The 13,895-nt window shown below is 38.3% G+C and overlaps 1 protein-coding gene across 1 annotated transcript; it reads left to right on the top strand.

The window, feature by feature from the left end:
- The first annotated feature begins 1,725 nt into the window (after nt 1-1,725).
- Nucleotides 1,726-5,270, top strand: LOC125874779 (U-box domain-containing protein 35-like). The gene is made up of 7 exons (XM_049555804.1): nt 1,726-2,051; nt 2,201-2,304; nt 2,429-2,550; nt 2,637-3,081; nt 3,206-3,301; nt 3,962-4,390; nt 4,480-5,270. Exons 1-7 carry the CDS (start codon nt 1,889-1,891, stop codon nt 5,182-5,184), a joined length of 2,064 nt encoding a protein of 687 aa, XP_049411761.1. The 5' UTR covers nt 1,726-1,888; the 3' UTR covers nt 5,185-5,270.
- Nucleotides 5,271-13,895: the final 8,625 nt, after the last annotated feature.

The following is a 13,895-nucleotide window of genomic DNA, read 5'->3' as shown; positions in this document are numbered from 1 at the left end:
ATGTATTTGCTGACGAGTGTTATTGACACAATGTTTTTACCGGTGAGTGTTACTGCTGTCGAGGTCATTATTGGTGAGTGTTGTTGATGTTGAGGTCTTTGCCGATGAGTGGTATTGTTGTCGAGGTCTTCGTCGATGAGTACATGGACTATGGGTGTTCCCTATGAGTGTCGATTGATATTTTTGCCTAATAATTTTGATACTTGTGTTTGGTTTACTTGATTGTTGTGTTTAATGATCGTGTTACTTGTGATTGATGAACATGATATATGTGATTGATGAACATGATATATGTGATTGATGAACTGTAACTATTGAACTATGATTATGGAACCTTGTGAATTGTACTTTGTAAACTGTTAGGTTGGGCTAATTTCTATGCAGGTTGTAGTTGTGACGGTTCGGTTGGGATGAAAGATGTTCTTATTTTCTTGCTAGTTTTACCTTGGTTTTAGTGGGTCACTTGCTAAGTCGTATTGTTTGGTACTCACCCTTTGCTTCTACACTTGTGTAGGTTCTTAGCCCGGATATGTGTGATTGCTTTTCTTCTATCTACATATGAGGCTTATCTGTGGATACTTTGAGAGGTAGCTGCTTGTCATCCCGGCGGGCCCTCTTGTTCCTTATTTATGTTCTATTCGAGAAACAAAGACATTGAGACTTGTATTTATCTTTCAAATATTGTATTATTACATTAGTGGCTTGTACACGTGACAAGTAGGTTTTGAGAGTATTGAGAATGACTAAGTTTCCGCTCTTATGTTATTGTTAGTTTATTCCCACATTTCTTTCGTATTGTTGGGTTTAAGCTGACTTGTCTTGGTGGAATTATACGAGTGTCATCACGTCCATTTTTTAGATTGTGACAAAAAATAATTGAAGTTACACTACCTCTCATGAAAAATAATTATTTGACATATTCAAAAAATAGGCTAACATGATTTGCACAATTTGCAATTTTAAAGTATAGATATGATCATACAAATGTTATTTCACGAGGGGATTTCGGTAAAAAGTGAAGGTAAATTGTTTGAAAAACTAAAAGATGATGATTCAATCCTTGGCATTTATGGTGTTAGAGTCTCAATCTACAAAATTATCATGCAAAAGCAATCGAAGGCACATGAATGAACATACATCAAGAATATCGTCTATGTAAAACAGTAAAAATATTAGGTGAAATACACTAAATTATATGTTTGTACCTCATAAAATAAAAATGAGAAAATAATAAAAGCGTATGTAGCCAATTAAAGCTTGATTATTCATATTTGTAGATTTAAACGATATCATATATCATCTTGATCGCAACACACAAGTCACTATACGATGATCCACGTCAATCATTCAAACAAACCGACATATTATTCTTGTATAATTATTCATTCAAAGTTTTCTTTAATAATATTGATAGTTTTTTTACACAAATATATACTATATGACTCGGTATATACGTGCGATGTCCGTGTTGAAAATCTTATACATAAAACAATACCCAATAGGATATATACTTAATACTATTAATTATTAAAAATATCAAAACTAAAATACATAGATTATTTTCTTAACCAAAATGTGTCAAGAGTGTATAAAAAAGAATGTAGGGAGGAAATTAGAACCATTTTTGGCGGCAATAGAATGGACATTTATTGGTTGGATTTGGACTGTTAATTCCACGTAGAAATGAGTAGGCCTATTTTGTTTTGTTCCTCTTGTACCATTTCTCCATTCAGAATGTGAAATAAAATTTGAATTTACAGAGTTTGAAGGGGGTTGAAATGAATGCTTGCTCGGAATATTATTCCGCACAAATATAGTAAACACAATTTCTTATCCCTAAAAACATCTACGTATTAATTTGTTGTTGTTGAATCAATCACGTTAGAAAATGCCTTCAACGATTCAAGGCGATGAGGGTATGAACCCCATTGTTGTGGCAATTGATAAAGACAAGCACAGCTCTTCTGCTGTCAAATGGGCGGTTGATCATTTCGTCATAAGCAATCCAGCCCTTGTTTTAGTACATGTTAGGATGAAGAACTCACCAAATCGTAGGTACCCTCCTCCTTTTAAAATCATTTGAACGCACACATTTGTGGTGTAAGCCTAGCCCTGCCCCGCCACACATTGAATGTTGATGACATATATATGCTTTCTATTTTTTTAAATTTTATTAATGATGATCATGATGACATTGTAGAGGTTGGTGGTAACGGTGCTGGTCAAAGTTCAAATCGTGGATTAAGTGATCAAGATGGTCATAAGGTGTTTATACCTTTCAGGGCTTACTCTGCACGTAAAGGGGTACGTCAATCCACTCAATACAATACAAAAAATAAGAATGTTGTCTAATTTCTCTATTCATATAATCTCTCTAATTTCCCTTTTGATTAAATCTAACTTTAACTTGTGATGATGATGTGTGAAGATAGCAGTGAAAGAGGTTATTATTGAGGATATTTCAGTGTCTAAGGGACTTCTAGACTATATCAACAACTATCATATCACCAACGTCGTTGTTGGTGCATCATCAAGAAGTGCTTTTTCCAGGTTGATGTTTTTAATTTCCCCTTGCTCATTTTATATATTATTGTCCCTTTGAATTGTGGATAATGATGTTCCCTTTTAATTTGCAGGAAATTTTGGACTCATGATGTTCCAACTATCGTAAACAAGGCTGCACCCGATTATTGTACTGTATACGTGATTTCAAAAGGCAAGCAACAATCCGTCAGACCAGCAGCTAAACCTCTTGCTAGTTCTTCAGCAAGGCTACCATCTTCCCAACCATGGTCAGCAGCTAGGCTAAGTAATTACTCTGAACCAGAAGATATATCCAGATCAGCATATAAAAATAGTTTTGGACCTGACATGATGCCTAAAAGTGGAACATCTAATGCATCAATCGACAGTCTTGATTTTTATTCTAGAGACCCAAAGAATTCATATACTGGCCGCAGTTCTCCCTCCGATGATACTGCTCTATTTGCACCTCTTAGCCGTGGATCAGTCGATGTCACAACCCAAAATCTTGACTTCACTCAAGTTTCAGTAAACGACAATTCTAGCTCCTCGTCTACGGTAAGTGAATATGATTATACGATACATCACAGTACCAAATTTGCTGGTTGATACACACTCTTTAATTTACTATTCCATTTTAGTAATATATATATATTTATCCTTCATCAATTGTTGTATGCAGTGGGAGTCTGAGATGAGCAGATTAAAGCTAGAGCTAAAGCAAACCATGGATATGTACAACTCAGCTTGCAAAGACGCTGTCTCCGCAAACCAAACGGTACTAACTGTCTAAACTGTCTGGTACCGCAACGATAAAAGTCATTTATACATTTTAGGCAAAATATATGCCTTGTACAAATTAAAGTTCCTTATTTGGCACATGCATTTTCTATACTAAACCTTACAAATACTGGTGATGCACTTTGAAAGCTATTTTTTTTTTAAAGAGCTATTAAGGCTAATGATGCCGAAAATAGTGTTTCTTTAAAGTTCACTACTCCCTCCATTTCATTTGTGTCTTAGTTTGACTTGATACGAAGCCTGAGAAAGTAAAAAAAACATATTGAATCTTGTGATTTGAAACAAAAGATGTGTATAATGTACTAAAATATGCTTAATGAATCTTGTGATCTTAAACATGGGACATGAAATGTAACGAAACTAAGACCAAGAATGGTAAAGACATATACAATCAATTCAATGTATGAATTAAGAAGTATTGTGTGCATTTTCCATCATGTTGTAACTGTTTCTGTGATCCCACACAAGGCCATCGAAAATACAAATTGGAAAGTAATGATATCGAGCTCACAAGAAGTCTTTATTGATCATCTATCTCCCTCTTCTTATTTATCCTTGGATAAATTTTGCATGTTTTAGACTGAATCTCATTTTGTCCTATAGGAGTTACGTAATGTCATGTCTTCTAAGTTTTCAGGCTAAAGAGCTTCATCAATGGAAAGTGGAAGAAGGTAGTAGGTTCAAACAGTCTCGTATTTCTGAAGAGGCAGCTCTCGCTATGGCTGAGATGGAAAAAGCTAAAGGCAGAGCTGCTGTTGAAGCTGCTCAAAAATCACAAAGGTTGGCTGAAATAGAAGCAAAAAGAAGAAGGTATGCGGAATTGAAAGCCAGGCGAGAGACAGAAGAAAAGAATCTAGCAATAAATGATCTATCTCGAAATGAAATCTGCTATAGGAAATATACGATAGAAGAGATTGAGATAACCACCAAAAGTTTCTCAAATTCCGAGAAGATCGGTGAAGGTGGATATGGCCCTGTTTACAAAGGGAGACTTGATCACACTCCTGTTGCCATTAAAGTTTTGAGATCCGATGCTGCACAAGGGATGCAACAGTTCAAGCAAGAGGTATGTTGACATTGATGTATAGATGCATATTATATAAAACATCTCATTAAGTCAAATACTTGGTCTTAGGATTCCCTTCTCATTTGCAGGTTCAGGTCCTTGGTCTCATGAGGCACCCAAATATGGTGCTACTCTTAGGAGCATGTCCCGAGTACGGATGTTTAGTGTATGAATTCATGAATAATGGTAGCCTGGAAGATCGCCTGTTCCGTAAAGGTAACACCCCTCCAATCCCATGGGAAATACGGTTCAAAATAGCTGCTGAAATAGCTACAGGGCTTTTATTCCTTCACCAAGCAAAGCCAGAACCTCTTGTCCATCGTGACCTTAAACCAGGAAACATTCTTTTAGACAGCAATTATGCCTGCAAAATTAGTGATGTTGGGTTGGCTAGGTTAGTTCCACCATCTGTAGCTGATTGTGTTACACAATATCACATGACTTCAGCTGCAGGAACTTTTTGTTACATTGATCCCGAATATCAACAGACAGGAAAGTTAGGGACTAAATCGGATATATATTCACTTGGTGTAATGTTGCTCCAAATTATAACTGCAAGGCCCCCAATGGGTTTAACTCATCACGTGGAGAGGGCCATTGAGAACGGAACATTTGCAGATATACTAGATCCAACAGTGCCAAACTGGCCGTTGGAAGAGGCTCTTAACTATGCAAAATTGTCACTCAAGTGTGCTGAGTTGCGGAAGAAAGATCGACCTGATCTTGGTTCGGTGATATTGCCCGAGCTTAGTAGGCTAAAAGAACTTGGAATGAGCAGTCTTAACACTGCTTGATTTTCTTGAAATATTTAAAGGATCAAACATCAATCGTCAACCAGGTTGGTGGACTGGTGCCTCATCATAAGCAGCAGTGGATCAACTACAATTATACATTTCTTCTCCTTTTCTTGTAAATCTTACTGCAGTGTAATGAAAACAATTTATTATATTACCTTTGAATGGTTGATTAACTTGTTAAAATGTTTAGACCCTTCAAAATGCTATCATATTGAATGAAGCAGAGTGGGGATAAAATGTAGGTGCTAAATTTTTACCTTCTCTTGGAGTACTGGAAATAGATAAATGTATGAAAAATATCTAAAAATTTAATATTTTGAAGAAAAAATATCATAAATATTAAGAAGAATCTTGAAAGTTTTAGTGTAGTGTCTTTGATATTTGAACTTAGGATAAGTCTAGATATTCTAGTATCACGATTCAAAGTACACCCTAAACATGACATGGCAAATAAGACCCCGAGAGATACTAAACAAGGCACTTGACATAAGCATGATGTAATGAATTCAATTTAAAAGATATAATCGATATAAGTCTCCAATGATGACATAAAAGATACCAACAAAGTACACAAGAGAATACGCGAAATACTACTAAGTCTGACATAAGCCCCCTACTATCATAGATGTGACTAGAACAAACCCCTAAGTCACGAATAAAGTTTTAAAACTGAAAAGACATCAAAAGCAATAAAGTAGACCATGGTCTTGACATCGAAACATGAGGACTCGCCAATCCAAGTGCAATAGCAGAGCAATCCACTTAAGTGCGTCCGGGTGGAGGAGCGTCGGAACCTATGTTATGAGACAATATGGGCACCAATATGCATTAATATTATGAATGTACTAAGAGTGGGAAAAAGCATAAAAAAGGAAGGCATGATAGTATAATGAACTTTAAACACGATATGCATGACCACGTAAAATGTGGTAAAAGGCTTTAAAGAGAAATCATAATTCATAACAAGGTCTGTCCATATTGAAAACCTACACAAGTGTAGAAGCAAGTAGGAAAATAAGGCCGATCAAACAATATTGGATTTGAAACCTCCTGTTAAGATGTATGCGTCCAATATCAGTCAATGGACCAGGTCCTTTGATACAACAAGAACAGTAATGCAGGCACAAGCGATAAAATAAACAACACAATTAGTTTACGTGGAAACCCCCTTGCTCAAGGGCGGTGAAAACCACAACCTGTCCTCACAGGATTTCAACCCAACTTCATTTCACTCAAATGGAGCAACGATTGAGATTACAACTTCTTGCAACCTAGGAATTTACCTCTGAATCCCTTCCCCCTCAATGTAGCAACTTGACTACAAAGAAAGCAACTAAGCAATAACTCTATTGCCCACTAAGACACCTAATTCTAGATGACTTAGACTTCAACTAAGCAACAACAAGGTTGCCCACTAAAACACCTAACTCTAGATGATTTAGACTTTGACTAAGCAGCAACAATGCTGCCCACAAACCCAGTTAATCCTAACTAACTTAGACTTTTGTTGGAAAGACACAAGATCTAATTCCTTTATAGCACATGAATAGATGTACAAGATAAGTACTGAAGTTTAAATCCTAAGACAACTAAGACACATGCAGCTCTATCATGTCCTTGTTGCTCTTGAGGAAAATACTTCTCGATGGAGTGGTTTTTGATTGAGTTCTTAAGAATTTCGGGAATGCAAAACTATGGTTGTGTCTCTTGGAAGGAACCTTATAAAATAATAGTCACAACCTTGGAGGCCTGCTACTGGCTGAGGATTCTTTCACGCTCGAGAGTCGTGCACCAAACTTCTGTACTTTTTCCAGCTGTCATTTTTTCACATAGCACCAAGGGATTAGGTCCCTTACAAGATCCTGTTGTTTGTCAAATCATCAAAACTAAAAATAATATTTTCCCCCTTTTTGATGATGACAAACACATACAATATCAATGTTTTCTCCCTCTCATCGATACTTCTCTCCTTCCCCCTCTCACCAATATTTCTCTCCCCCTTTGAGAACTAACCAACTTTATATCCTATGCAGCCCAATAATTTCCCCCATTTGGCATTATAAAAAATAAAGACAGTAAACCAGGATTAAAAGTAAGCCTGTGAAGCAAGATCATAGCCTGTAGCAACACATCATAGCAGAAAAGCAGAGAGATAAAGATTAATCAAAACAAAAAAGAAATCCATTTTATTGCATAAGAGTAAGCATTCAATACATTAAAAGTGAACTGCCAAGAGAACCATGGGACAGTGTCCACACAAAAACAAAAGGGAAGAAAGGAAGGGGACTATGAGGAGGGATGCTTTTGAGTAAGGGATTGGATGACAAGAGTGAGTCGATCATTGGCAGTGTCATGAGCCTTGATTAGCTTCTCTTGAAGATCAACATTTTGGGCCAGGCGACTTGCATTCTTCATCCGTAGTTCCTAGGCTTCTATCGTACCAGGTCCCTCTATCTGTGCTTTTGTCAACTGAGCCTTCAGTAAGGTTATCTCAGCATCCTTCTTGCTCACAAGCACAATCAGCTCTTCCAGTTCATGCTTAAGTTGGATCTATTCCACCACTTACTCAGATATCTTGCTTAGTTGCCCTGTTTTCCCTTCCATGCATTCATACTCAATCAAGGTATTGAGGCAGAAGGACTTTTTCACGGTGCCTACAGTACCTGCTCCCACGGGAACATCCAATTGCTTGAACACCTTGGTAAGGAAATATCCATACCCCATGTCATGCTTACCCTTTTGTTCCACCACGGTTTTATGCATATGCTCTAACATCAGGGTTGGGAGATTTAGAGGGTCAAGCTTGCAAAGTGCTTCCTTCAGAAATAGATCAGCTGCAGAGGCAACTGTTCTTTTCTCAGATCTTGGAAGAATCACCTTATTAAAAAACTGGAACAACAATTGGTAGTCTCCCTTCATGAGTTTCTTTGGAATTCCCGCACAATTCATCTTAGGGAGTTTGGCACACTCATTGGCAATGTTTTTGCTGCAGGTTTGTCCGACCACGGATCTGATCCCTTCCCTAGGTACATCCAAGATTTCCCCGAATCTTTCTTCATTTAGATAAAAACTTCTACCAGCGTATTGAGGCTTCCGTCCTCAGTGAACTCTATAGTGTAGTAAAATTTCCTTACTTGTTCATCATACAATATGGGCGATTTGGTCATGAACAAGTGAGCCCATGATTGAATCTCAACTATATTAACCAAGGTGCTCATACCAGGCTTTCGAATGATATCGGGATAAAAAACCCTTCCACTTAGGACTTTCTGCATTCTCAGATTACTAACAATGTCCTTTTTGATATCATCATTTTCAACTTTCTTCCATTTGGTGCCTGGTCCCCGTTTTGACTTGGGCTCAGAGTTGGGAGATGCTTCTCTTCCCCTTTTTTATCTCTCTTTTCCTTTCTTCTTTGGTGGCTTCTTCAGTTTTCCTTTTGATATAGTGTCGTCCTTTTTTAACAGATGGATTCTTAGAGTTTGGTTTTCTCTTCTTCTTTCCTAGTTCCTCTTCCTTCTTAGTTCTATCTCCAGAGTGACATCCTCCGATACTGTATCACTTTCAGAGTGTTCTTTTGAAATGTTCATGACCCCTCATCTGGAATCACTAACTCCTAGCCTTCATGGCATCACTCATGAGTTTTTGAATGGCACCCATGGTAGATGGTTTCCTTGTTGGTGTCTCCTTTACGACCTTTCTCTTTTTAGTGGCAGGGACCATTCTTCTTTGTAAGGCCTATCATAGAGGTGTATTGTCTTCTTCATCATCCTCTGAACCACTGGAGGTTGGTAGTCCAACTTCAGGAGTTCTGTCGAAATCAGGTTCTGTATCACCAAGAAGTCCCTCGGTGAAACTGCTTGCTTCCTCATTTCTTAATCCATCTCTCACTCAGACAGACTCTCTACGACTAGGTTCTCACTTGCGGCGAGAATGTTGGATTCAGAGTACCTATTTTCGGAAGATCTCCCTCAAATAGACAGTCACATAGCATAGATGGGTAACGACCAGGTTGAAATGAAGGCGCTGGATCATTTTGATTAATAGGAGATTGTGGAGTAGGACAATGAGGCTCATTAGTGTTGACCAGAGGAATGGTCGACACTTTTGTTGGAGAAAGAGCACAAGAAGAAGTGTAGAAGGCTATATGATCTATTTCATATAGGGAGTCCAACATTTCTTAGATGGAGAAGGTGATTGAGACATGTTCAAGAGAGAAGGCAAAAGATGGATGGAAGAGAGAGAGAGAGAGATTAGGGTTTTCAGAAAACTTAAGGAAGAGAGTTTGAAAAGTCTGAGAAGAGAAATGGAGGGAAGTAGTATAAAAAGAGGTGAAAGGGTATGTCATGTCCCTGATTAGATGCGTCGCTCAGACTTAAAAGAAACATACCAAAAATGTAGATTTTCCAGAAGTTGCAGGTGCGACCCACGGTTGCCACCCACGGACCGTAGGAGGACCCACAGTCCGTTCTGCTGGTCCGTGGTTTGCGACTGCAACTCTTCCCCAGAAACCCCCAGTCGAAGGATCAGCCTACACCAGGACCTATGGACCGTAGGTCAGACTACAGTCTGTGGTTCAGGGCCGTAGGTCAGACCCTCAGCTTCCAGCTCCCAGTCACGATCGATGGTTGACCAGTACGGACCGTCAGTTGATCGACGGTCCGTCAGTCTGGTCCGTCGGTGGCCCCCAACAACAGTTAAGTCAGGGGTCATTTGGTCTTTTCCTTATGCGTTGGACCCCTAAACTACGTAGTTTTGGTCAGTTTTGGCCTAGTAACTTAACTAGAATCTACACTAAGCAAATCATTCACCAAAACCATAGAAAAATTAGAACGCAGAAGGAGAAAGAGTCGACCAAGCCCTATTCCTAGAATGCAGCGAGTCTTCATCAGTTTCAGCCCCAAAATTGAAAGATTTCTCTGTGGAATTCTTCACCAGGTATGTGGGACTTTACTAGTGGGTTCCTTTCGCCCATTAGGTCACTAGAATTTAGTCAGATTCTTGATTCCCTTAATATTATCTAGACCTAGGGTTTCTTGAATGTTAGAAATTGTTGGATTTGGATTTTAACTATTAGAATGATCTAAATCAAATTATCATGATTTTAGTATGGTTTTGCGTAGATACCTTCATAAATTCAGAACCCTAGCTATGTAGTTCTTCTAGTTCATGAATTACACATGCTAGGTCAGATATTTCAGTTACACATGCCTCAGAATTATATGTTTCATTATCAACATATTAATGTTGCATTTTCTGTCAGCATGTCAGTATTTTGAGCTATCTAGTATTACAGAACCTCAATCATAAATTGTTAATTACTTAATCAATTGGGAGAAGCTTAATACCGAGTGGACTAGGGTCAGTCACCCTTAAGTTTCATAACTACATGCCCAATAGGTTGTAAGTCCCCTCCGTGGGCATTATTTTAGTGATCACGCCAGTCATGTCTCTATACCTCTGGCAGGGTATATTGGGTCCTCTCGATGGGGGCGTATACATCGGACTCCACATTTAGCTCATGTGGTTTTATGTTGGTTATTAGTAGCTCCCACAGTTCAGTCAAATTCTATTACATTGACCATGTTATCAGTACAGTTTGGTATTCAGTCTCAGCATGTTATAAACTCGGTCATTGCATTGAGTTTAGTCATGTTCAGTATTTTCAGTATCGTTATCATGTTCAGATTATATCATTTCTTTATTGCTTGTTCAGTTATGTTATTTTTCTTGTTTTATTCTATCCTGCATTATCAGTACCTTTCAAGTACTGACGCATACTCTATACTGCATCTTATCGTGATGTAGGTTCAGGTTCTCATGCTTAGATCGGTTCCCAATCTTCAGTTCAACAGCATCAGTGGTGAGTCCTCATTCTTCGAGGACAGTTGACATGTTATCTTTCCATTTTAGTCTTTAGTTTTTAGTTTTTGCTAGATATAGTTGGGGCATGTCCCAACACTTCTAGTCAGTTTAGAGGCTTATTTCAGACATAGTTAGATTCAACTATAGTGTTAGAGTTTGACTTTTCATTTGTATTCAAACTCTTAGTTTTCATCTATTCAGATAGTGTATGTGTATTCACCATCATTTCAGATTATTCATCTGATTAGCTTCCGCACAATATTTATTAATTAGGTTTGCTTTAGTATGCTTATGATATGCCAGCAGGGTTAGCTTGGGGTCACTCGTGATCCTAGGTCCTGTGTCCGCGTCTAAGGGGTAGCCTCAGGGCGTGACAGTCATGCTCATCATCTTCATTTATTTCTTCAGTTGGATTAGGTTCAGCAATTCTGGAATTTTGACTTCTTTCAGCTTGTGATTCATTCGCCCCGTCTCTCTGAATCTGAAGAAGTTCTTCTAGCTCATTAGCTTTCCTGTGTTTTAAATCTGTCAGATCACCGGCTTCATCAAAAATCACATGAACACTTTCTTCAATGCATAGTGTTCTCTTGTTGTAGACTCTGTAGGCTTGGCTTTGCAGGAGGATGAATAACCTACAAACACACCTTCATCGCTTCTAGGATCAAATTTTCCTAGATCATCCTTCTCATTGTTTAGCACAAAACATTTTCACCCAAAAGCCCTTAGATAGCTCAATTTGGGCTTTCTGTTGTTGAGTAGCTCATAAGGTGTTTTGTTCAATAGATACCTGATCAAGCACCTGTTGGTCAAATAACAAGCAGTGTTAACTGCTTCAGCCCAGAAGTTCTTAAGAAGGGTTGAGTCTATGAGCATGGTTCTAGCAATATCAACCAGAGTTTTTTTCTTCCTTTCAACTACACCGTTTATTGGGGGCGTTCTAGAAGCTAAAAAATTATGATGAATTCCATTTTCAGCACAAAAGTTGTCAAACTTTGCATTTTCAAACTCAGTTCATGATTAGACGTGATTTCTGCAATCTTGCAGTTCAGCTTTGTCTGAATCATTTTGACAAAAATTATCAGCACATCATATGTCTCATCCTTGGACTTGAGAAACATAGTCCAAGTAAACCATGAATAGTCATCCACAACCACCAGAATATACTTCCTTCCATCTCTACTTTGAATTCGCACAGGTTCATGATCCATCAGGATTTACTCGAGAGGTCTTGAGGAACTCACTTGCTTCTTTGATTTGAATGAGGATCTGGTCTGTTTACTTTTACACATGCATCACACACCCTGTCATCACTGAACTTCAGTTTTGGTAAGCCACGAACTAGGTCCCTGGAGACAAGTTTGTTCAGCAAAGAGGGGCTCACATGACCAAGCCTTCTATGCCATAAGTTGGCCTTTTCACTTTGGGCACTGGGACAACATGTCCCTGAGCAGTATCCAAGTCAGCCACATAAATATTCTTGCGCCTTCTAGTCGTTAAAATCACCTCCTTTGTTGACAAGTTAGAAATAATGCACTTTTCTAATAGAAATCTGACTTCATTGTCCTTATCACATATTTGAGACACACTAATAAGACTATATTTCAATACACTTACATAATAGACATTCTCAATAGAGTGTTCAAATGATTTTCCAATTCGATCTATTGACCCCAATAATATGCCCCCTCTTTCCATTACCAAAAAAAGACACCTCCACCTTGAAGTGCCTTGAGTGAAAAGAAGTTTTCAGTCTTTCCAGTCATACGCTTTGAACATCCATTGTCCATGAACCAACACTGACTGCTATTTCCTCCACTTCCCTGAAAAAAATATCATTTTTTAGATTTGGGAACCCATTTTAGTTTGAGTCCCTAGTAAATAGATAAAGTTATAATGAGAGAGTTTCTTGTCCAATGAGGCAGACCGGTCTTTCTTATTTTAGGAGTTCTAGAAATGGGAGCAGGTCCCTTGTTCTATGTAGCTTTCTGTCTGGAGTAGACTGAAAGTTTTTCTTGAGACCTTTTAAAGGTTGGACAATCCTTTTTCAGATGACCATTGCAACCACAATGAAAGCACAATAGATTGTTGGACACAGACACGTACTTGCTATGGGGGGTTATAGGGAGGACATATGTTCACACTTTCTAAACCCTTCTTGTTACCTTGACCTTGGCTGGTGGTATTTGAGAGTAATTTTGAGGAGTTAGTCCATTTTAGAGATTTTTTCAGTTCTTCTCTAAGACGGACCAGGTCCCTCTAAATCTGATCATTTCTCTCCAAGGCTAGTGCAAGTTTGGTTTCATCAGTGTTCAAGCTAGTTTCCAGCTTAATTTGCAAGTTGATGGCCTCTCCCTTCCTGTACCACATTTCTCACTCAACATCTTTAATTTTTCCCTGAGTTCTAGATTTTCAGTCTCTAGAACTGTCAATTATTCTTCCACGACAGACCTATGATCCACCAAGGCTACCTTTTCTTCATGAAAGATATCTAGGTTGTTGTTCATCACGTCCTTTTCAGATGTTAACTCGGTAATATAGTCAACCAGAACAACTTCTAGATTTTTGAACTTTCTAACAGAGTAAGCATGCAGGTTTTGTTTAAGGTAAAAAAGAGTTACCTCTTCCTCATCCTCTTCATCATTAGATTTTGCCGTAAAGGCAAACATGGTGTCAAACACATTTTCATCATCTTTGACCTCAAGCATGGATGCATCTTCAGGATGTTCTAAATGGTCTAAATCACTTGAGGAATTTCCCCAGACAACAAGAGCTTTCTTTACGACATAGTCAACAACAACTTTCCTTCCTCTCCTGTCAGGGATCGTGTCCCTTCTCCTGTCTTT

The sequence above is a fragment of the Solanum stenotomum genome, chromosome 8 (genome assembly GCF_019186545.1).
Source record: "Solanum stenotomum isolate F172 chromosome 8, ASM1918654v1, whole genome shotgun sequence".
NCBI lineage: Eukaryota > Viridiplantae > Streptophyta > Magnoliopsida > Solanales > Solanaceae > Solanum > Solanum stenotomum.
This window is presented reverse-complemented; position numbering and strand designations above follow the sequence as displayed.

Excerpts from the sequence above, each read along its gene's own strand:
- LOC125874779 (XM_049555804.1), top strand. The coding sequence starts at position 1,889 with ATGCCTTCAACGATTCAAGGCGATGAGGGTATGAACCCCATTGTTGTG. Across the intron at positions 2,052-2,200 it reads GATGAAGAACTCACCAAATC|AGGTTGGTGGTAACGGTGCT; the intron begins GTAGGTACCCTC and ends ATGACATTGTAG. Across the intron at positions 4,391-4,479 it reads TGCAACAGTTCAAGCAAGAG|GTTCAGGTCCTTGGTCTCAT; the intron begins GTATGTTGACAT and ends TCTCATTTGCAG.